This window comes from Fistularia commersonii, chromosome 1 (assembly GCF_037954325.1).
Source record: "Fistularia commersonii isolate RoL2024-O1a breed Wild chromosome 1, RoL_Fcom_v1.0, whole genome shotgun sequence".
In the NCBI taxonomy this organism is placed as follows: Eukaryota; Metazoa; Chordata; class Actinopteri; order Syngnathiformes; family Fistulariidae; genus Fistularia; species Fistularia commersonii.
The window spans coordinates 26,066,147-26,091,156 of NC_141284.1; the positions used below are offsets into that span (position 1 = coordinate 26,066,147).

Below are 25,010 nucleotides of genomic sequence, written 5' to 3' on the forward strand. Positions count from 1 at the left end.
CCTGTTTATGGAGAATATTTTGAGACTCATGAAATAAGTTGATGGGCGGGACAAATAAATAAAACCATGTTTATTTCAATGAACTTTTCCCCCCCTTTCCACATTAATCCAGTTGTTTCCCATCAAACCAATTGTTTCTCTGTTTAGTTTAGTTTTGTTTTTTTTCCCGGGTGAATGATCTTCATATTCCACCCAGTCCGCACCTCCAATAAAGTGAAGTCAGAGAGAAACAATCCGGCAGCCACGAAAGCGCGCCGATGCCGGCCCGCCGGGAACGCGTCGACGTCGAATTCCCCTCTTTCTTTTTTTTTTTCCCGTGTTTTTCTTGCACGAACCTCACATCCCCCCCGCCGCCGCCGCCGCCGCCGTCGAACAAAACGCTTGTCCAAGCCGGATCTTATCGCCGGACCCGCTGCTCGGCGAGACCGCGGGCCAAAATCCCCGCGGAGGACAGAGCGCGCCGGGCCGCAGAGTCCCGGTTTACAATGCTGGGTTTTCTCCATTTCATGCTCTCATACTCTCCATTGTCCTCAAGCTTTCACAGCTCGCCGTCTGCAGGGTTTGAAAAAGATCATGTGACATTGCCTCATCCTCTGTTTGCAGAAAACGCCCTGCTTTTTCTGCCTCCGCTGTGCTTCTTCCAAATTTCTAAACACACACACACACGCACATCTTGCACTCTGGGTTCCTCCTGCCTTCGCTTGCCCTCGCTGTTTGCGACCTTTCGCTCTCTCCCACTTTATTCCCATTACCCCCCACCCGCTGTCAAAAGAGAGAGTGCATTGTGTTCGGATAGATCTTGTCTGTCCTCGCCGTCGACTGTTTTGTCTGTGAGAATCACCATGATGGATTGAGATCCCCTGGATGATGTCTGCGGCATGCGTAAGTGGACCTCTCACCCACCCTCCATCTTTCTCACTCTGATTCGACAGATTGTAAACAAAAGAACGCGACGCCGACGCGCGGCGAGGTCACAATCTGCCCACGGGGCGACCGAACTCCCTGTGGAAAGAAGGAGTGCCCTTCCGTGTTGTTAAAGATGGACTCCACGCTGATATAGAAAGCAAAGTGGGGTGTTTCAGCTTAGCCACAGTACTGGAAGTTGCAAAAATACACCTTCTTACTCCTCGGTACGTTCAACATGGCTGCAAGTGTGTGACGGACACTTTGTGGACAAAACTATTCGCTCACCTGCTTTGACTCACATGAACTTAAGTGACATCCCTTTCCGGATCCGTAGGGTTCAATATGACGTCCGTGCGCCCGTCGCAGCTAGAACAGCTTCAACTCTTCTGGGTTCAGGAGTGTGTTTATGGGAATTTTTTTGACCGTTCTTCCAGAAGCGCATTTGTGAGCTCACGCGCTGAAGTTGGACGAGAAGGCCTGGCTCTCCTTGTCGGGACTCTGTGCAGGCCAGTCAAGTTCATCCACGCCAGACTCCGTCATCCGTGGTCTCTATGGACCTCGCTTTGCTCGCTGGTGCAAAGCCATGTTGGAAAAGGAAACGTCCAGCTTGAAGCTGTTCGCACAAAGTTGGAAGCAAGGAATTGTCCAAAATGAACTTGGTATGCTGAAGCTTTCAGAGTTCCTTTCACTGGAACTCAGGAACCAAAAACAACCCTACACCAGAATCCCCCTTGAACCAAACATCACGCTTCGGTCAGACAAGCACCGTTCTTTTTGGCAACCGCCAAACCCAGACTCGTCCATCAGGGTCGCCAAATAGAGAAGCCCCGATTCACCACTCCAGAGAGCGTCTCCACTGCTCAAGAGTCCGGCGGCGACGTGCTTTACGCCGCTGCGTCCGATGCTTTGCACCGCAGTTGGATGCAGCTGCTCGGCCACGGAAACCCAGTCCATGAAGCTCTCCGCGCACTGTTCTTGAGCTGATCCGAAGGCCGCGTGAAGTTCTGAGGTCCGTTACGATCGACTCTGCAGAAAGTCGGCCACCATTTTGCACGATGAGCCTCGGCATCCGCTGATCCCAATCCATCGCTGTCGTTCCCTAAATCTTCCACGTTCTTCTCATCCGGGTGACGGTTGGATTTGTTGCACAGCGTGCACGTCCTATCACACGTGCACGCTGGGATTCACTGAGATCCCGAGAGCGACCCATCCTTTCACAAATGTTTGTAAAAACTGCGTGCCGAGGTGCTTGATTTTAAACACCTGTGGCCATGGAAGTGATCGGAAAACCTGAGTCTGAGCTTGACGGCGCCCTCTAGTGGACGTATTGCTCAACAGCCACGACGTCATAAAGGACGTGTGGGAAATAGTGTAAACGAGTCTCATGTGGAGCAGGTCTGGACCACATTCCCGTGAGCAAGACATCCTTTTACAGGATGATTCTGAACATCTCTGAACTCAATGTTGGCGGCCTTCTGTCTCGTTGACCTCGTCACGGTATTTTGGTTGTTTTCGTATTTTTGTTAAATGAGAGCAACCAATAACAGGAGGATTAGATGCGGGAATCCCTTCATCATCATCACCACCATCGACAGCAGCGTGCGCGTCCCCCCGTTGCGTAATCCTCTCGACCGATAGAACGCTAAACATATCAGAAATGGCACCGGGGACTCGTCGGAGCCAAATCTCTTTTGACGCCGGCCGTAAATTTTCGACCGCGAGATGTTAAACGTGGCAGCTTTCGCAGCTTCATTCAGGCTGGAAAACCATTTTCAACAATTGCGGTCTGGCGGTCCGCGGCCGGCCGCGATTTGCGCTCCAGGCCATTGTAAACAGCTGGATCGCCTAAAGCATCTCACTGCAGCTCGTGACCACGGGATCCGTCCGCGCCCTTCGGATTTCGATCCCCAACTCTGTGTTTTAGAGATAAACGCCCCGACGCGCTCTCACGTGAAGCTTTATGAAACGAGCGTTATTATGAGGCGGCTAAACAGTCATCGCTCCTTTCACATGCGATTTAAGGATTACTCACTCCGTCTGCCTCCAAACTAACCGTCACCAGGCGCCACTTTACATCCAGAAACTCACCAGATGTATTTTCCAATCGCTCCTAAACGTCAACAGCGTGGACAGCAGGCGCCTTGCCGAGCCGAACCCCTGCTTTTAATGTCTATTGCACATGCCCGCCGCTGGCAATATGGCGTTTTGAGTGTGAAACGCCGGTGCTGTTTCTGCAACGGGGGTCCCCAGAGCTGACCCCCCCCCCCCCCCCAGGAAAAAAAAACCTCCAGCACCGGCTTTTGTTCGTCTAAATCCAGGGGGCTGCTCGTCAAGCGGGACCACACAGGGAGAAAGAGGAAGCACGTCGTTGAAAAGAAACGGCGAGGAGAAAAAGGCGAGTTAACGGTCTTGTTATCTCAGAGGGGGGAAAAAAATGAAATGGTGAGTACTTTTTTCCACCATAAAAACTCATAATGCCCCCCCCCGCGTAATGTGTTATCCTCCGCACGTCTCATCCTTAACGCTGTCCTCGCTCTGGCGGCGTTGCCCCCGAAGTGAATTTGGATGAGTTTCTTTTTTTATACGGAGTTTCCATCACGCTTCGCTCTCTCGGCGGTTCCAGCACGGCTGGCCGAGCGGCAATAAAAATGTTCGAAGAACCCGGGGAGAAGGAGAGACCCGTTTGACAAAATCCCGAGACGGACGGCGTTTGAGGAAAAAGGAAAATGCCCTGTCGCGGGCGAGAAGACAAGTGATCACCATCGAAGGGCCAATAATCAATCAGCCGGTCAGTGTCGTCCATATTTCGTCTTTAAATATGCAAAGATTGCTTGAATGTCAAGAAAAACTCAAGAGTGGACATGACAAGGCATATCATTATATGCTGCTCTTGTGCAGGAACTTGCATTTCCTAGAATCCCTTCAGGAATTGGACAGTTTCTTTGTGCGTTCGGCCAGCAGAGGAAACGAGGAACTGGATCTCAGTGACTTTTACAGTTCCACGGGAACTGGCTTGCTTGATGGAGCTCATAAGCCATGTTAACATGGATTTGTGGACGGCGGAGCGCCATTTTTTAAAACCTGTGGTCGCCGGTTAGATGATTTCTTGCTACAAAATGGACAAACCAGGGAGAGATGCTCCTTTCGGCCTGCTACGCCGCCGAGGGGTTTCGCGGAGGACCATCAACCATTCGGCCGTTCGCTAATGGGAATCTTCAAACGGCGAGGCGGCACAAGTCGAAAATAAAAACACTTTAAGCCATCGGTTAGCCGCTCTCTCCCTCGTGTGATCCCTTACTGCCTGTGGGAATGCAAAGCTAAGAGGTTCTAAGATGCCGTTCTAAGAACTGTCCTGTCTGAATGTGGCCGAAGCGAGGATTTACCAACATTCGCCAAATAACTTGGGCGAATAAAACCAGCTGTCTTGTTTCTGTGTTTGTTCAGGCGACGGCTTCCCAGCGCACGGACGGGCTGCACGTCGGGCTTTTTCCCCAAAACTCAAAGCAGATTTGTTTTCATCTTGTTGTGGTTTCGAGACTTTCTTCAGAACCGCAGTCCTGACAATTCATTGTCGGAGTGTCTTTAGGCAAAAAAAAAAAAGAAATTTTGTCTGTTTGTTCCAGACAGAAATACTCTGATACCTGATCCCTCTTGGTGCCAGGCTCGGGGGCGCTTCTGTTATCGCTAAATCTAAATGGTCTCCGATATTAATCCAATTCTCTTGGATAATATGGTATTTTATTTTGTGATCCGTGTTTTTGCATCTGCAGTTATAACACGGATTTTAACCCGTTTCTGGTAAATTGCAGGTACTTGTAGTTTTCACCTGGAGCGTCACATCTTCACGGCCGGTCTACGAGCCCCGGTCACATCTGCAGGTCTGGAACCGTTCCTATTACATACATGTATCTTTATTTTCATATTCCAGTTGCGAGAGGGGATTAGATCTCGCTTCCTCTCACGACTCGGGTTGTTTGAAAGGTCTTTGAAAGAGAGGTTTTCCATTAGCTCCCGCTGTTTAGGCAAAATGGTCCTTTCCCTGGTGAAAGTGCCTCCAACTCGACTGCGTTTACTGGATACACAACTTTCCTCGTGTGGATACACACAGGAGAGAGAAGGTAAATAGCCAGATTAGGGAACGTTATACTGAGAATCCAAACAAAAGCCAAACAAAAGAAGGAGGAAACCCAGTCGCGGAGGTGACGCCGCACAGAATCAGACCAGACCTTCAGAGCAGAGGAAGGGAAAAGCTCAAGGACACAACTGTTTTCGTTGCCAGCGATAGCGGCCACCTGTAGTATGAGGTTGGAACGACATCGTATTCCAGCGCTGCCTGACAGTAGTTATCTAACGTCGTCTGACGCTGCGACCCAGCTTCACCCGAGGAACGGTGCGACGATCGATCGCTCATCAAAGTTGCTCTAAAACATTTTGACACATATTTGAGCGCAGTGTAACATTAAAATTGGTCGGAGGTTAGTAAGCGCAACGAAAATTCATACATAAGCCACACCGGGTTCGAAGGTGCATGGCTGATTTTTGAAGATATTTGAGGATTTTTATTGCGCCCTTTCGTGCAAAACATACAATAGATGCAATTGGGTTAGAGTTGTGGTGCAGCCCAGACCGGTCGCCAGTCCATCCAAGGGCAACATGTACAGACATGCAACCATCCGCTGACTCGTTCACACGTCTGGGCAATTTTTGGGGGTCTCCGATGAACCCACATCATGTCTTTTTTGGACGTGCCGTGTCTGCGCGGGGGTTCCCACGGGCTCTCCGGTTTCCTCCCGCTGTCCGAAAACACGTAGTAGCTCACTCACTGGACGTGCGAATGGTTGTACGTCTCTATATGTGGCCCGATGGTCGTCTGGCGACCGATCCGGGTTGAACCACGCCTGTCGCCCAATGACAGCTGGGATGGGCTTCAGCACCCCCGCAACCCTGAGTGCGGGATATGTATCCGAAACCCTGCGCCGGCTGCCGGCCGGGTCCTCCAGTAGCTCCGCTGTCCGGGCCGTTACACATCTCTGGTCGTGAACAGCCACAGGAACTCGCGTAAATCTGCAAACCTCGGTTAGAGCCGGCCTGAACCCTTCACCCTCCGCCCTCCGCCCGCCCCCCGCTCCGCACTGGCAGCCGTGCCCGAGAATAGGCATGCAAACCATGTAGGCCTGACACCAGTTGTTTTGACTGAGAGCACTGATGCACTGACTTATTGTGCAACGCAAGGCAGAGCCGTCAGCGGGGTCGGCTTCTAGCGCCAAACCCTCCCGCTGTATCGCTCCTTCCATGATGTTTTCCTCCAAACGGTGCAGTTAATCATATCTAGGAATTCTGATATCCCGTGCCTTTCAGCGGTGTGAATAAAAGCCTGGGAAAAAAAAAAGAAACGAGCACCCATTGCAGGTTTCAAATGAGCAGTGGGAGCGCTCTCACGCCACTTCAGTACACTTTTACTGATAACCCACGATGGAATCAAATCGTTAAATACGACTTAATTGACGTTCAGATTCTCCAAAGTGCGTATTACCCTCCGGCGGACGGATATAAAAGGGCTCATTTACATTTATTTACCTTGAGCTTTTTCACCGATGTGAGCGATATTAGGCTGCGGTTCGATCCCAATGTGCCGTAAAAAGACTGGAGAAACTGTCCGATGATGACATAAACACAGGATTAAACGTGCCAACACTGCCGGGGGAACAAATAATGACCGGGTATCGAAATGTTGTCATCGAACCCCCATGTCAAAATCGTCGTTGCTTTCAGCGTCCAAGCGTCATCCGGATTGTTGTGCATGTTTCTCGCAAAGCAACGGCAGCGGCGGCGGGAAATGGACCGGCAGTCTGAGGGTTAGTTTATGGTGTGTAACGCTAGGTATGTAAATAGGTAAATCTGTTTCAAGCATCGTCAGATGCCCACATATTTCCCACGCGTCCTTTATGACGTCGTGGCTGTTGAGCAATACGTCCACTAGAGGGCGCCGTCGAGCTCAGAGCGGAGTGGGTGGAGTCGGCATCGGGAAACGCTAACCGCGGTTCTGCTAGCAGGTCTTTTGCGCTTCACAAGAATTAGGAAGAATCCCAATCAGCCTCATTTAATGCCGCATATAAAGCCAATCGATACAGCGTTGCCTGTATTGATCCGCTCTACCCTCTGATCGGTTGCCAAATCGGGGAGGATGAGGGTTACAGTTTGGCTCATCGATACTAACTTAACCTATGTCAATGTGTGCGTTGGTTTAAAACGTCACCAAATGCCACTACCTGCGTATTTCCCATGCGCGTTTTATGTTGCCGTGGCTGTTCAGCAGCGCGTCCACTAGGGGGCAGCGTAGAGTTCAGAGTTCACCTCTGGGCCACCATGCAAGGCGCTAACCTCGGCTAACCAAGGCGCTAGCCCTTCCGCACATTCAGCAAAACACCCACCAGAGGGCAGTTCAGAGTTCACGGATCACTTCCGAGCCCCGTTTCAGACAACGGCGAACATGGCGGTGGTGCAGGAGCCGGTCAGCGACGGACATTTAAATAAAGAGACACAAAAAAGAGGCAGGCTGTTAAACACAAGATCTTCTTTCTGATTGTATTATGATTAGATCTCAAAATGCCCTCTCTCTTCGTTTGTTGTTATACAAGAACACTGACCGACGACGAGCGTTTGAGCGTGAATGTCTTTGGGAAAAGAATGTTAATGATTTATTTAGATGTCACGATTGCGAGGAAGAGTCATCTGCTATGTTTTTTATAAATCTGGCCCGGTTTCTGAACGTCGTTGCCCATCACAGCGGATTGATGCCGAAGCGTTTCCGATCATTTGCAGAGTCCCACTGTGGGTCGGAGAATAAAGATCGCGTCCAAGGGGAGTTTTTGGGAAGGATTCAATGCGAGGGGAAACGTCTCGCTGTTCCTTTCCCTCTGGGTTCAAAGGACGTCGAGTTCACAGTTTTTCAAAAGAAGATATTTTGCGACAAGAAGGTCGTGAGCACATCTTTGAAGTCGTAGTAGTATTTAGTTCTGTTGGAACTTTTCAATCTGCGTTGTGTTGTTTACTAGCAGCTGCAGGATCTTATTGGCGAAGAACAACATTCTCAAAGAGCTAAACATTTTTGAATAATACATTTTAAACCTTAAGGGAGATGCCTCTTTGTGCCTCTGCTCCTTCTTCATTGTCAATCTGACCGGCGTCATTGGTTCTCGTTCCCACTGGCGGGCGCCAAAAACATGGTTAACCAACTAAAATCCACATTTAGGAATGATGAGGATGCGTCCCAGTGAGGTCCATCGTTTGTTTTCTGGTATAGAGATGAGATGAGATGAGATGAGAACAACTGTATTTATCCCGAAGGAAATTGTTGAGCCAGAGTTTCAAGTAAAAAAACATAACAGTAAACATAAACATAACAGTTTGTAGCGGTAAGGGGAGATTAGCCCGACCCGAACTACCACCCAAACCTTCCTCTGATGATGAACCTTTATTTTTCTCCTTCCTCCCAAATCCCCTTTGAAAAGCCTCAATAAACATCACGCCGACGTCCCTACAACCCCCTTCGAAACGAGTAGTTCCCAGAACTTTTTCCGGAACTGTTTCTTAGAAGAATTTTGGTCGGAAACGGAGCGACGAAGACGTCCGGAGCTCTTCCTGCCTGCTACGCCTCCAGGTTCCAGGGCTGGGAAGGCGAAGCTAAACGGTTCCCCCCCCCGGAGGAGGGTAGTTCCTGGACCCGTATGCCAGTTGGACACGTTTTCTGTCCGAAAATTCTGACCGGGTGGAGCTCCGCCTCCCGCTGCACGCCGGCCAGTGGCGCCCTGGCATGCAGGCGGACATATTTTTACAGTTATTTCAACGGCCCTGGAAGAAACGCAGCATTTAAAAGTTGATGTGGAACACTTCATTAAGTGCCAGCCATAAAACATTTTCATATATTTGGATAGACCCATGCGTCTGTATTTATGTTTTTTTTTTATTAAAAAAGCAAAGAAAACTCAGGAGGCCGTCTGACAGCCCTTGTCCTCCGGTCGAACCGGCGCCGGCCGACGGTCCCAAGACGATGTGAGACTTTCTGTCCGTCGCAGCTCAACCCGTCGACCCAAACGGCGCCCTCCCGCTTCCAGAAGTAGACGGACAGCTTCTGCTTCCAGCTCGCCGGCGTTTCCAAAGAGCATCGGGCCCGAGGCTGGATTTCTCATCTCGCACTCCCGGTGGTCTTTGAATCTAACTTTATTTCCTAACGCACAGACTTCTCCTTCTGCGTCTCGAACCGTTCAAACATTTGTTTTGCTTATTATCCTGCTCCGCCGCGGAGGCCTCGATCTGCCGGGTGATGGATGTGCAGAGTTTGAGCCCCCTCCCCTTCCTTCCCCGCGCTCTCCTCAAATCTCCGAAAAACGTCCTCCGCTCAGTGTGAAGTTACTGCGGGAGAGAAAGAGCAGGATACTTGGCAAAACAAAACGCCCGATATGTGACTTCCATACGTCTGCAAGGGTTGTAAAATTCACCCTCGGCCGCCGACGTCGGCCAGTCCGAGATTGTTTTTGTTAAACTTCGCCTTTGGGGTTCGGTGTTTTGCACCATATAACGCCATAATCCACGCTAGGCCGACAAGTACTCCGAGAATTGTTAAAAACATTTATCCCAAAATGACTATATTGACCTCTTTGTCATTTCTGACACTATAAATATCAGCAAGGACCTCTGAAGGTACAGATTTGTATGAGAAAATAGAACGTAAACTCGCTGTGGACAGAAACTTGGTATATTTACTATACAAGTACTAAACTTTGAAGTAATTCTACTTGAGAATTTCCATTTTTAAGCAAGTCTGCACTTCAATGTATAGTTTTTACAATATCTGAGTGCATTTTAGTTATTTATTTGGTTTTTCATTCTAAGGCTCTCACAGAAAAAAAAACACAAAAAACAATGACACGTTAGCATGGTAGTTACCTTTTCTGTCGCTAAAAAATGCAAACTATGTCATGACAAAGAGGTAATAACAAAAGATTTGCTGTTGACACTTTAATTTGGACAAGATCCTGAACAGGGGACTTTAGCTCGTAGAGTGAGTTCACATTTTTTAAAGTGACAGGAGTGCTAAGATGCAGTTGCAAGAAGAAAAAGAAAAGTGATCGCGGAATGAAAGTGCAGTCGCATCAACAGTTTTACATTTTTTCATTTAAGTCAGCGGTTCTTAACTGTGTTGGAGGTACCGAATATGCGCATTAACCGAACCCTTATTTAATGGAAAAATAAAATGTGAATTTTTCAAATTCAAAACGTAGCACGGTGAACAAAATGAACCTTGCATCAACATCGCTGTGTTCAAAGAACAAAACCGGCAAAACGTGATTTTCACACAAAAACAAACACATGAGGAATAAGGAAGCGTTCTCTTAGTTTTGCCGGTGCTCGACTAGAATTGCAAATCACGCAGTTCGGACGCTGACTCCCATAACGTTCTGTTTTTTTTTTTTGTTCTACAAAATCAGTCTAAAGGGAATCAAATATTAGGAAATAAATCACACGACGTACCGTGTCCTGCAGCCGCGACGGCTAACAAATAATATGAGTCGGGTGTGTCTTGGCCTCCGCCGAACCCCCGGGGTTCGATCGAACCCGGGTTAAGAACCAGATATTTAAGCGAATGAGTAAGAAAGTGCATGAAAGGCTCAGAGTAGGAAGGGAGGAAGAAGATGGTAGAGGAGAGATACTTTATTGATCCCGAAGGAAACGATGTGCGGCAGAATTCACATAATACACATATTGCAGCCCGTCACGAATTTTGGGGTTTATGTTGATGCTTGTTTTCTGTGTGATTTTGGGGTTGCTGGGAATTATGTGGGTGCGGTTTGGAGGTGCGGGGAATTCGTTTTATTTATTTTTCACCTGGAATTAAACGGAAAGAGTTAGTCGTATTGCAGGCTTGTACGGCTTAGAAACGTCAACCAGGTGTTTTCCTTGACTAAAACGCTACAATATCGCGTGCAACCAGACACTTAGCAGGAAAAAAAATAAAATAAAATAAAAAAAGGGATGATGATGAGGAAAGAGAGGAGACGTGTCTGCTGATAAAGTCTCTGCTCTGCTGTGTTTACATCCTGAGGGAAAACCCGAGGCAGCCTGAATGCAATATCCTGAGCATGGAGGAGGAGGAGGAGGAGGAGGAGGAAGAGGGCTGACTCCTGCAGAAACCTGATCCTGCACTGGGCCCTTTAAAGGAATATGGGATGAGTCTGTTTGAATGGAGATGTGAGTGAGTCCCTCTGAACCGAGCGCCTCAGAGGGGCCGCAGGACGCGCGGAGGGACGGACGGACGGACGGACGGACGTGGAGGAGGAGGAACAGGAAGAAGAAGAGCTGCAGAAGGAGGATGAATGAGTGAGGGGAGAAACGAGGGACGGTCGAGAGAAGTTATGTGTCGGACCGGGACGTGATTCACCCCCCACCCCTCCCACGGCAACCCCCCACGGGCGCAGACCCGACCCGAGTGGAGGGGGTGGGGTGGGGGTGGACTGCTGCTGCTGCTGCAGGACGAGGGGGGAGACAGCGAGGTCACAAGGTAACGTAGAAGTGAAACTCGGCGTTTGTCTGTGTGTGTTTGTGTGTGTGTGTGTGTGTGTGTGTGTGTGTGTGTGTGTGTGTGTGTGTGTGTGTGTGTGTGTGTGTGTGTGAGGGTCTTCGCCGCTCATGCCGGTTTCAACATTTCCATGCATTTGATGCAATCCCTCCTTCCTCCCGTCCTTCCTTCCGAGGCGCTTGCTCGCCGTGCGCGCTCTTGACACACCTGTTCCTGCCGGCCTTTTTTTGGACGCCATCCGGAGGGACTGAATTAGACTTAAAAAAAAAAAAAAAAAAGAAAGAAAAAAAAAAAAATCTGACTTCTGATAAAGCCTCTCCGTGCGCGTTCACGATGCTGAACCATCCGGCGGCGCGCACATATCCACCTTTCAAAAACTTGTAAAAAAAAAAAAACACCCCGGAAGTAACCCTCAGCTGCACCGGATGTGCCAGGAAGTGACTTGACTATTGATTTTAAGAAGCTGTGATTTGATTGGTTATTGAAAGGCGGAAGCTCCGCCTCTCACCTGGGTGGGAGTGGAGGCGTGGAAGAAGGGGGGTCGCGGGACATGGCTGGAGGTTTCCGCCTCCCCGTAGAGGAATGTGTTTGATAATGAGGGTGGTCAGCGCATCCGGGCCTGTCATTAAGCAGGAAGGAATGGTTTGGGGGGGTCAAACCCACCAGGGGGTCCGACCCGGCCGGTGAAATAAATCAACAATTTGAAAAAAATACATAATTATCATAAAAAAAATTTAAAAAAATGCTAGGGGCGCTGTTTTAGTCAGCGTTTGCAATGCGGCACAACACAATGTGACTCTTAACTTACGGGTCTGTAAATAGCATTTTTACTTTTTTTTTTTACTTATTATTAGAAATTCACCTGGTTTTCCGTTGGCCCCGACATTATCGTCAGCAAAATGTGGTTGTCAAAAAAGAGAAAAGTTGACATGGAGTGGAGGGTTTTCCACTTCTTATTTGTTTGAAACCTGAATGTGGATACAGCAAATTTCGGTGACATTATGAGACTCGCCGTGGCGAGAAATAAAACAAAATGCACGGAAAATTTAGAAGACAGAACTGATGCAGGGTGTTGTTGAAATCCACTTTTCTTCATCAATCTCAGGTTGTTCGTCATGTATTTTTTTCAAAGGAACAGTTTATTACATGTTAAGATTTTTATCCTTTTCCTGTTCTCCTTTACACTAAAACAAAGGAAAAATTTGGACTTCGTGTTACTTCTAGGTAAGAGTGCGGCTCCTTCGTTGGAAAGCATTCGGGTTTCCATGAACGGGGTCAAAGGTCGAGGTGTCCTGCGATGGATACCGCACCCTTTATTTATAGGAACAGGTCGTGTTGTTAAAATCCCACTTTGTCTCAGTGTATTTAACTAGTTAAAATCATACCGGTCAGTCGGTGGGTTCTCAGATTATTCCAATGCGTCACACCCACGATTTTTATTCCCTTTCAGTTCAGACTAGTTGGGTTTTTCATCTTTCTTTGTGTTCACCTGGTCTATTTCTGTGTGCGCATGTCAGATGGTGAGTTTAATTATGTTTAATGTCAAAGTTGAATGCTAACATTATGTTGTGTTACTTGTTGTGTTACCACGACCTTGTGCAGCGACATTTAGAGATAGCAGCTTCAGTGGAATTAAAAACATATTTAAACAACCTAAAAAAAAAAAACGGACACAGCACAACATTACAACCGTAGCGGCATCTCTCGGTTGGAGGTATAATATCAAAAATATGATAAAAAATGTAAATAACAACGAGAAGAATAAATAGATAAATATGTAGAAAGAAAAATGTAATAAGTCGAGAAATAAAAAAAATGAAAAGTGGAAAAAAAAGGGGTGCACGGTACTGTATGTGCCAATACTAGTTATACTGTTGTGCTAAGCTAATCAATGCTGTTCACGAGCCCATTCCGAAGGATTTGTTTGTTTTATGAGTCGTAAAATGTCACCGTTAAGTGAAATACCATCTTTATTATCCTCTGTTTGTGTGTAATCTATAGGATTATACCGATGGTTCTATTTATTGCTATTACAGGCCCGTATTCAAAAGGGAAGATGTGTATAGCTGCTGTTCTTTAACGGAAACACCAACACCGGGAAACACCGGCCGGGAGATCGGGCGTTATTTTCACACAGCGCTCTCGGATCCCCGGCCGGTGCAGGCGGTTATTTGTCTCCTCCGTCCGTCTGCGGGGGCGAGATCCTCCGCGGCGGTTCTACTTGGAAACGACGAGGATCTGAAACTTGGAGCGGGGGATGATATCACACTACTGAGGAATCGCTGACATCATCGCAGCTGCAACCTCAGCAGTGTGTCGGCGGTGTGTGTACCTGCGCACGCGTGTCTGTTTCCAATCTGCATGCGTCCCGGTCCGAGCGTGCGCGTGCGTACGTGCACGATGCCGAGTCCGCGTTTGAATATGCGGCGATTAACCGCCGAATAACCGCTTTACGGCAGTGTCTTCACACACACACTTGGAAGGGTGAGGCAGATTCGGGTGAATTATTTGCGACGGAGATTCTGATCCATTGATCCGAAAAGTATTTCTCGGGGATCGGTGAACGTTTTCCTTCGAAATTCTAGGTGTTTGCGTCTCCCGGCTGGCCAAACGTCGCACTTCCTGGCGGATCTCTGAAGGTTTGTTTATGTCGTCACCCGGAGCGGAGGTGAGTGCCGTTGATCGGGCTGTACTTGACGCGTCACTTAAAACCATCCCATAATGGACGGTTATGGAGAAAATGTCTCCCGCCGAAGTGTGTGTGTCTGAAACCCAGGCCCGCGTTCATCTGACGCGCCGTTATTTCATCCCGTTTGGAGACGTGGCCTGGCGTGACCTTCGCTCGCCTCGGCGCTCTCTGATTTTTCGGGAACCCGAAGCCCGAGGGGGGGACGGACGTCCTCTTCGTCTTTTACAAGCGGCGCTCGGACGGACGAAGGGGCGACCCGGACCGGTCGGCCCGGGCGCGGCGGGCGACTGACCGAACCTCCGTGTGCGTGGCTTCTATAATTTGTTTGCGAGGCCTGTATTTACGAGCACGCTAATTGCAGGGAGCGCGGCGGCGCAGTTTTAGCCGGCGGACTTTGAACGTCTGCCGTTTCCCACCGATGGTGTCTGCCAGAGCTGTCTGTTACTGCTTAACTGCAGCTTCGCTTTCCTTTCTGGAGCTCGATCGCGGAGTCTCCGGTCTGAGATGACCGTAACGGTTACTTTTATCTCGAAGTGAGTCATTCGAATCTCAACCTTTGCGAGACAAGAGACAGAAAGCGGCAGCGGTCCGTCCAGCTCAGGTAAAAATAACTCGGGCGCCCCAGTTCCCCCTCTTTCAGGACCCGACCCATTCATTCTCACACATTCTTTCCTCCTTTCTTTGCCGACGGCCCCCCTCCCGTCCCGTGATGGGACCGTCATGCAGAAAGACACCATTGTGCCGCTCGGGATCCCGTTTCACTCCCGCCTTGTAATTAAGAAGGGATTGCATGGCGAGGGAGCTGTGGGTGAGGAGGAGGAGGAGGAGGAGGAGGAGGAGGAGGAGCGGGAGGAGGAGGGGTGAGATCAGGGGATTGGGTTAGTAGGTAATTTGGCTAAAAAGCAAAGCGCTGACCTGCTTCGCGGCTGGAAGGCCCGAGAGCCGGCACGCACGCAGCCGTCACGCCGCCTCCCCCCGCCGCTCCCGCTTCGGAGGCCTCCTTAAGCCCGGTGTTTGTCTGACACGTGCGAGCGGCGCCGAAAGCCGAGCGGAAGCTTTCGCTAAAATTGTGTCATCCCGGATGCGTCCTTATTGCTGCGTTTCCTCGGTGAATCATGGGAAGTGTGGTCAGCAGAGAGAACCTCAGAGCTTAAATCACTTTTTTTTTTTTTTCTCTGTTGGTGCCATAAACGGAACCAGGCGCTCGACTGAATACCATCGATGGATTAGCTGCGTGTGTGTGTGTGTGTCATTTGCATCCTTGCCGCCGAAAGACCTCACACAGGACCGGCCATGTATCATTTGCTCAGTCGGCCATTCCTCTGTTTTTAGCTCAACCCGAGTCCAGAAGCGCCCTGAAAACCTCACTATGGCCGACGTGCTGGAGGGCGGCGGCGGCGGCGGCGGCGCGGGAGCCGTCGGATCGACCAGCGTGGATTGGCAGAAGCGTTGCGTCGCCCTGGAGATGCAGCTGCTGAGGTTCCGTCTCCAGGCCGGGAAAATACGAGAACTTCTGGCCGAGAAGGTAAGAGGAGGCGGGACGTAGAAGCAACTCCGAACCGTCCGAAGTGGATCGAATTGCCGCTTTGCAGAGAAATCTCTTTCACCTCCTCGCCGATAACTCGAGACGGCGGCGCAGATCGGGAACATTTGCCGAAACGGACCGTGAGAAATTCAAAAATTCAAATTTCGGCTTCTGCATCCCATCATTTTTTTCGCCAGTGTTCATTTGAGTAGCAGGTTGCTTCCGTTCCCCCGAGGCTATAATTTGAGGGCTGTAGTCCAAGGACCACATTTCCTGAACCCGGTTTCCTGGTGCATTGTTTGCAGGTTTTACTGTGGTCGAATTAGGAGAGCGTAGGTTTTGCGCCGTCTCAGCCTGAATCCCGGATTTTTCCGGCTAAACTTAACCCGGGTAGTTTGGTCGTCTTGGAGCGCCATCCGAGCAGATTCGTCACGAGCTGCCAAATATCGCATCGTGGTAGCAAAACTTCGCGCTAGCCGGTTTCCGTTGCTGTTGATTCACAGTCTTCTTCTTCCCCCTTCAGGGGTCGCGACAGCCAATCATCTTTCTCCATCTGACTCTATTCTCTGCATCCTCTAACTTCACATCCTCTTTCTCTACATCCAAAAACCTCTTCTCTGGTCTTCCTTCTGCCCAGATCTTCACTCTCCCTCCTGTTCACGTCCAAACCATCTCGTTCTGATTTTATCTCCAAACCCCGGATCCTGGTCGCTCCCAAAGAGAGTCTCAACATCTTCATCTCTGCCACCTCCTGTCTTTTACTCAACGCCGCTGTCTATTATTTACAGTATTTTCTTAAAATATGAGTAAGAACTTTCATTGCAAAGTGTTTTTTCTTTTCAAAGGGGCCGTATGTGATGCTCAGTGTTTCAGTATTGAGTTGAATTTCAGGTCACTCAGCCTATACGCCGTGTCGCCAGAGCAGAATTGAAAGAGATTTGATTCCAGGCCGTGAGTTATTGAGGCAATAAGAATCCATTTCTTTTTATTTTTATCCAGCTGAGCTTCATTTGTTGACCGTGGGATTTTTTTTTTATTGCGCGCCACGTGGAACGTCCGTACGGCTATATTTAAGTTCATCTACGTGTGACGCGAAGGCCAGACGCGCAGACCGGACGCCGCGCCAAACACGGCGCTTCGCGAGGAGCCCGAGTTACGGCGCCGTTTATTGGTCGGTGCATCGGGAAACAATTACAGTCGGTGAATCAGTTGTAATGAAGGGGTCGGTGACTGCGTGTTTATGTGTTTGTGCAGAGACAGATGAGATTACTCAGCGGATTCGGTAAACATCTGGTCCGCTCGGCCTGTGTCATCGGCAGTCGGCTGCGCCCCGAGCCAAAATTAATATTTAACGTCCAACTCATGCCCTCAGGATTGGAAAAAATAACCAGCGGCATGGATATTGTGGCGGTAGAAGAGCCTGACAACCAAACACTGGAAAATAGTCAACTGTCATCAGGAGATTGAGGTTGTGCTGCGAAGATGTATCACTGGAAGAGTGGAAGTATTGGGTTTAGAGGAAGAAAGGGGGGGAATCCAGTAGCATAAAAACATGTTTTCCTCGCTTGATCCTTTTTTTTTTTTCTGTCTTTTTTTTAGCAGTCTATTTGGTTTCTTTATGAGATCGGCGCCGAGCAGCTTTTCTTATGAGAGCCTCGCCGGCCTCATCACCAGTCGTCTCCTCTTCTGGAGCATCGGAGAGGTTGATTCGGTCTGACAGCAGCATGTTTACGGTCCAATCGCGGCTGATAAGAACAAGGAGACACGCCGCTATGAGTCCACAACTATCCTACCGCCGGCCGCTTTTATAACACACGCACAAAATTGACAGATACGGAATCACCAATAGCAATTTATATCTGACATCCTACTGAAATCAATGATTCATTCATTATCTAAAGCACATGAGTCAAACTCGAGGCCCGCGGGCCAAATGTGGTCCCCCATGTCATTTTCTGCGGCCCACGCGAATAAAATCTTAAAATAAAGAAGTCAAATGTGTGCAATGACCATAAACTACATTTCCCACATTTCATGCCGATCATATTACCCGCAAAGTGACGGCATCCCGCCATTAGATTGCGGTGTTTCATACCGCAGGTCGCTCTCAATGCGCTTATATAACACACACACAAAAATTGACAGATACTGAATTATTCATTCATTATCTAAAGCACATGAATCAAACAAAGTTTAATTGAGAAATCCCTAAATGTCCTGGAAGAGAAAAGTCGATGCGGATGGAAAGCTGCTGCAAGAAATGCATAGGTCACATTTTGGATTTGAATGAGTAATAAATTCAGAGTTACTTAACATTAAGGAGTACTTTCATCAATTTATATTACATTTAGTTACATGTAGTTACATTTATACGGTGGCCCTTTGAGGACAGCCATTATGCTGATGTGGCCCTTGGGGAAAATGAGTTTGACACCCCTGATCTAAAGCATAGGTGCCAAACTCCGGCCCAGGGGCCATATTTGGCCTGCAGTGTAATTATATTTGGTCCGCGAAGCCATACCAAATGATTATTAGAGCTGGCCGACCGGCATTATAGCCTCTCTGCTGGTGTTTTGGCACGAAAATCACGACAAGACCCATAAATGCCATCTCCTCTTTTGACAGCAGTCATAGCGACCTTTTGCTGATACTGACAACGAGCTGCTGGCGAAAAGAAAGGCAGAAAACAGGATTTTGCATGTGTGCAATATCAAGTTGTAAAGTTATATAGGGTATAGCACTAAGCTTTGCTTGTTCCATAGTCAGTTTTTAAGCAACACCTGTTTGGGTCCATATGAAAAGGTTCATTGTTATGCCTGGAGGAAGATTTTTTTTTTTTTTACTGTGACTGTCCCATTTTTGAATTTTGGCCCACTGTGTATTTGAGTTTGACGCCCAAGATCTAAAGCAAACCCCATTTCCCTTCGTGACACAGGCAGGGTTCACCCTGGATAAGTCATACAAGTCCACATATGGAGGCATCCAACCATTCAACCTCTCATGCAAACATCTGGGAAATTTTGGGTTTCCAATGACACTTTTGGACTGTGGGAGGAAACGGGAGAACCCGGAGGAAGCCCACACAGACACGGGGGAGAACATGGAAAGGTCCCCGATCGGAATCCAACCAAGGACCGTGTTGCCGTGAAGGGGTACACATGCTGTCCGTGACCATCGGCTGCTCTGGAGGTCTTATTAACGTCAGATCGGTTTCACACAGAACCGAAGTGGAAAAATTATAAAATGCAAGGTTGAACTTAAAAAAAAAAAAAAAACAACAACAAAAGCAAACACCAGGACATGAACATGTGGCCTTTCGGAAGACGTCGCAATTTAGTCGGATGACCGCGCGACATGCAAACAGCACGTTAGCAATGTCGGCTGTCATCCGCGTTTTAAATCACACGGTCGGCATCGGACGTCACGACCGATCGTCAAGCAAAAGCTAACATCTGCATAGCTCGGCCCGCCGACACCGGGATGCAAACAACGCATTTCCTTTCCTCGTGTGTGATGTCACTCATCCGACGTGTTCGCCGATTCAAAGCAGATGCAGAAGTCGGGAGGCAATTTTCCGGGATTAGCCAGAGCCTGTCTCCTTCAGGGGCGCTGCAAAGCTCGCCGTTTAGCGTGTTGTGTCTTGTGTGTTTCGACTGCACAGAAATGACAAATAGAAAAACAGCAATTTGCGGTTGTTGTTTTTGTGGCCGAGCGGAGTTAAGCGCTGCAACTTTGTCTTCCTTCGCCGCGTCCTGGGGTTATGGGGAGGCTGCCAGACTATTCTCGAGCAAAATGCTGAAAACACAGAGCCGGGAGTGGCGTCGGCCTCTTCGCTTAGCTCTCGACGAGAAGGAGTGTTTGCATCGATGCCAACAATTTTCTTCTCTGTCATTAGCAGCAATGCATGTGCAGTGGGGGGTGGGAGGTGGCGGGGGAGGAGTCAGCATTGGGAAACGCTGACTGCAGCTCTACCAGCAGGTCTTCTGTACTTAAAAAGAAGAATTTTAATGCCTCATATATCCAGTTAATATCAATATTATCAATACAGCATTGCCAGCCATGGCTGTTAAACAATGTCTCCACTAGGGGGCAGTGCAGAGTCCACAGCTAACCTGAGAGCTCACATGCTAACCGGGAGCAATGTTGGGTTCAGCGCCTCGTCGACGTCAAAACGCCGATCTGTCATCGGAGGGACGCCCGCTCGATACGCCCGAGCAAATTCCGAGTTCGGTAATAACAAACGTGGCGACGCTGGAGGAGGCGGACGTTTTAAAAAAAGAAACTCAAAAATACACGGTAGCTGCGAGCGGACGCTGAATTCTTCACCCCAGTTATACCGACGCCATGTTGTCTTCCCCTTCCCGTTTCTTTCGTCGGTCACAGATCGGGCTCGTGACTTCTGGCGGCACCGCTCCGTTCGCTGCATTTAGCCACGCGGCCGCGAGAGATTGTAAATTCGGGCAGGACGTGAACACAGGGGTCAGAGAGAGGGCGGCTCCACCCGTACGCGTATTTAGCGTTGAGCTTAAATGAGCCTTTAATGGGATCCTAGCCGGCATCCAGTCGCAATGATGATTTACACGAAAGACGGCGTTGGCGAGCTTTCCCAGACCGGAGTCAAATGTCCGTCGTACACAGTGGAACTGCAGAGGTACGCTTACCAGTACTGTACTGGATTCCATATAGCAAATCGTCCTTCCGCCGCACGTACGGTAACTTCAGCTTAGTTTTCGGTCCTTAAACATAACATTACATTACATTACATTTGGCAGACGCTTTTATCCAAAGCGACTTACAATAGAGGACATAGGGACTGCAAATACACTTGCAAATACACGATGTACAGGAAATATGCAGAACAGTGAGCTTGTTTTTTTGTTTGTTTTTTTTTGACAAAGACATACACAAACGTACACACACACAGTGCATAGCCTAACTTGGTGCCTAACCTGATCTGGGGCATCGGCGCAGTAAAAAGTCCTGAAAGAGAAAAGTTTTTACCTGTTTCTTGAAGGTTGAGATAGATGATGCTAGTCTTGTTGCTTCCGGAAGTTTGTTCCACCACTGAGGTAGTAGAACTGAGAACAGATTTGCCTAAAATCGCTTAGAGCGAGCAAAAGGTACATGACTTAAAGAGCGCCAATTCGCAGCGAGCAAAAATTCTGAAAGCGTCCCTTGCAAGGTTAATGTTAAACACTCACACACACAACCACACACACTGTTGATTGCGGATGATTCTTTTGCGCCTTGTTGCCAAGAGCGCGACTTGCAATCCAGTTTGTTTTGTTTTTTTAAACAGGCCAATTAATCCCCCCCCCCCACCTCCCGCTGAACACACACACACACATCTAAACTCTTGACAGACACAAAACACACACGCAGTGTTTTGCAGGGTTTAAGTGGAGGCCTGGGCGGCGGAGTGTGTTTTTTCTGAGTATGGAGTGGGGGGTGGAGGATTGGGAGGGGGCAGAGTGACTACCATTCCGTCATGTTATTGCTTTTTGGAAAGCCTGCTTTCATGGTCTTCATCTTCTCTCTTGCCAAGTTAGGAGTGTTTTACACATTGACCCACTTTGGTGTGGAAAAACATGGAGAGAAAAAAAAAGAAAGGGGAAGAAAAAAAAAAAAAAAAAGAAAAAAGAGGAGTTGACGTGGTTGCCTGTGACATGGCGTTTATCTCGGCGGGCCGGTCGGGAGCGAGAGAGAAGACAGCGATGCCCCACTTGCCTTGTGAGGAGTTGAAGCGGGAGGTCGGGTTTTTAGAAAACGTCCGTCTGCTTCCCGTCATGTGGAGGCTTGAGTGACGAGCGGGAGAGACGTGGACGCGAACAGGACGCGCACGTCCGGCAGAAAAACAGAAATAGTCACAGGATCGGAGTTGAACGGCAGAGCTTTTTCTTTCTTTTCTTTTTTTTTTTTTTTTCCCTTGAAAAGCCCAGATTATTTAAAACTTTTTCAAGCCATCTTTGATTAAAAAAAAAAAAAGGTCAGACAGACCTATATCTTGACAAATGGGCACCCATTAAAAAATATTGGGAGAGTTGAAGATATTATCTCTATTTGACTGAGTTAGATTTTTTTTTATTTTATTTTTTTTCATTTTATTTTATTTTTCGCTTGCTAGTGAGGAAATAAGTGACCTATAATATATATTGTATATATTATATACAATATAATATATTGTATATATTGTATATTATACAATATATAATATTATAATATATGGAATATATTATATATATTATATATTGTATATATTGTAATTTATTGTATATATTGTATATATATATATTGTATAATGTGTATCTTGTTATGAGGTTTCGTAAGAATGTGTATGACTCTGTTAAGGAACCTGTTCTAATAAATGTTAAAAAAAAAAAAAAATGATCACCTCTGAGATGATAGAAGAAATAAATCAGTGTTTTATTTCCTGTTTCAATCCAGGTTTCAGTGAATGTGCCGTCGAATAAGATAAGATACGATAAGAGTTTCAAGCAAAACATAACAATAATAGATAATAGTAGGAAGGAGGGAGAATAAGAAATACAATAAAATATAAAGTGTCAAAGTTAAGGTTAAACTTAAGGTTATCAAGTGTTTTAAGGTCCTTAAAAAGTACAAAGATTTGAATTTTCCCTTCGGCCGAAGGAAGAGGAATTATGATCACCGGGGAGTTACTGATTAAAATCCGGTTGTGTTTGAGGATATTTCTTCTCTTCGGACTTTCGGCGCCTCGCGCTGGAGGTGAGACTCCGCAATTCTGTGTCACGGCGGCGGCCGTCGCTCAGCGTCTGTGGCCGGCTAATTGCGTCTGGTCTGACCGAGCCGAGGTTCTGGCCCCGAGGTCTGTCTGGGGCACGTGGAGGTGTCTGTGAGGAACGTCAGGAGCAGCTCGGCTGAAGGCTGAACCTCCTCCGACTTTAGCTCTCGGCGGTTTGCTGCTCTTCAGCGGTTTGTCTGGGAGTCGTTTAGCTTTTAAGCCGCTGTAAAATATAACGTTTTTTTTTTTTTCATTTCGGATTTTTCGTTCATCTCCGAGAGCTGGAGGCTTTATGGGGGACTTCGCTCACTTTTATCCAAAGCAAGGTGGTTAAATGAATCGAAGGAATCGCATTTTAATGGCGATTCAATATTTTACAGTAGAAAAAAATAAAGTTTGTTAATGAATCTTTATATATGAGCTTCGACTTCAAGATCTTTTTTATTTCCGACGGACGAGTGCGAAAAACACATCTGTGTCTCCTCAACACGACCTGCTTCGCTTCCACAACGTCTGGATTTATTTTGACGTCGTCTTTCTGGACGGCAGTTCGTAAATTTTCATCATCTGTATCGATCCGCAGCTCCTCCTGGAAGCCCGATCTTCTACCACGGAGATGAGAGTGCTCTCTGGTTCACAGCGATCCATCTCGGCAGTTGATTGGCTAATTTGTCCGAAATGGACTTAGACGTTTGGTTTTAGAATTTTTACCTCGTATTAGCAATGCAGTTAACATTAGTGACCTGTGTGCGAGTACAAACTAACATTAGTGACCCGCGTGGTTGTATACAGCTAACATCACTGACCTGAGCGTTAGTAGAACGCTAACATTACCGACCGGTGCGCTAGTACGAAGCTAACATTACCAACCTACGCGCTCGCACAAACTGATCACTATCAACTTGCATGCTAGTACAAAGCTAGCATTAGTGACCTGCATACAGTTAACATTACTGAACTGGGGTAGAAAACTAGCATTACCGATCGGCGCGCTGGTACGAAGCTAACATTACCAACCTACACGCTTGCACAAACTGACCGTTATCAACTTGCATGCTAGTACAAAGCTAACATTAGTGACCTGCATGGTATTATACAATTAACATTACTGATCTGGGGTAAAAAACTAGCATTATCGACCGGCGCGCTAGTATGATGCTAGCATTCCCAACCTGCATGCTCTTACGAAGCTAAAATTACCAACCTGCGTGCTTGTTCAAAGGTAACATTACTGTATCAAACTGTACAAAGCTAATATTACAGAACTGCGTGCCAGCACAAAGCTAACATTACCAACCTTTGCGGTCATACAAAGCTCATGTTACTGACCTGCTTCTAGTACAAAGCTAACATTTCCGGCTTACGAGCTCTTACAAAGCTAAAATTACAGACCTCCGTGCTAGTACAAAGCTAACATTATTGTATTGACCTGTACAAAGCTAATATTACAGACCCGCGTGCCAGCACAAAGCTAACGTTATCAACCTTTGCGCTCATACAAAGCTCATGTTACTGCCCTGCTACTAGTGCAATGCTAACATTTCCAATCCCCCAGCTCTTACAAAGCTAAGATTATGACTCGCATGCTCTTACAAAGCAAATATGATCGACCTGCGCGCTAGCACAAAGCTAACATTACCGACTTGCACGTTTGTACAAAACCAACATTAGCGGCCAACAAGTTTTTCCATCGAGTTGCTAATGAAGGCCGGAGGCGCACCTGTGATACGCAAACTCCTTCTTTCATAACTAATAGCATTTTTGTTTTTACCTCCATGTCACATTGTGCGTCCGTGTAATCCAAAACAATCTCAAACAAGAATTTTTTTCTGTAATAATTAATTGAAATTATCCAAGTCCCGACCCCGGTGATAATCCATTTGGGATTTATGCTGAATATTAATTTTTGATTTAGTTTTTTTTTTAAATATTGCTTTTCAAGCTCACTGAAATGATCCAATTATCGATCCCTCAAACTGCCAGCTCCTGCTGGATTTCATTTGGGCTGATCCATTTACTTCCCAGAACTGGGTGGACCCTTCAATCTGTCGCAGCTGCACCCCGCTCTGCTGCTCTCGCTTCGATTTAGGGTTTGTTTTTTTATTTATTTTTCAGGTTTTCATATTAGATTGTTAAAAAAGTTTGATAAAAGTGTGTACGATCAATCGCTAACGAGAGTGTGTGTGTCTCTGATATCCACCTACAGATTTCAAAAGGTGTCTCCAGTTGAATCGTTTGTAATAAATAAGAAGTTAACTTTTTAAAAAAAACTGTGCATTTTTAATTTATATGACGGCAAACGCAGATCCTCAAAACAAGCATCTCAGTTCGCTGCTTTCTGGATCTGATTGAGTTTGTTCAATCTGCACCACAAAACATGACATTTCATCCCTCATTTTCATCCCTCTGTCAGACCGAGGTCTAAATTACATTTCCGCAAATACTCGGCGCTGGCGGAGATTCTCCGCCGACCAGAGCAAAGAGTGATAAACGTGGGGATGCTGCTTTCCTAAAACTCGCTGACATTTTCCCCCCTCGAAATGAAAAGAGAGGC

General features: G+C 47.5%; 1 protein-coding gene across 3 annotated transcripts in view; it reads left to right on the top strand.

Moving 5' to 3' along the window:
• Positions 1-11,145: 11,145 nt before the first annotated feature.
• The window catches only part of plekhh1 (pleckstrin homology, MyTH4 and FERM domain containing H1), a 48,002-nt gene continuing 34,137 nt past the window's right edge, over positions 11,146-25,010 (top strand). The window contains exons 1-2 of one of the 3 annotated variants that reach the window (XR_015106952.1): positions 11,146-11,464; positions 15,504-15,696. Coding sequence is in view for 2 of the 3 variants with exons in the window: in XM_086156976.1 (XP_086013102.1) it covers positions 15,541-15,696 (156 nt within the window). In the remaining variant the exon portion in view is untranslated. The remainder of the gene's footprint in view (positions 11,465-15,503; positions 15,697-25,010) is intronic. The other 2 variants (XM_086156976.1, XM_086156967.1) reach the window with 2 other exon arrangements.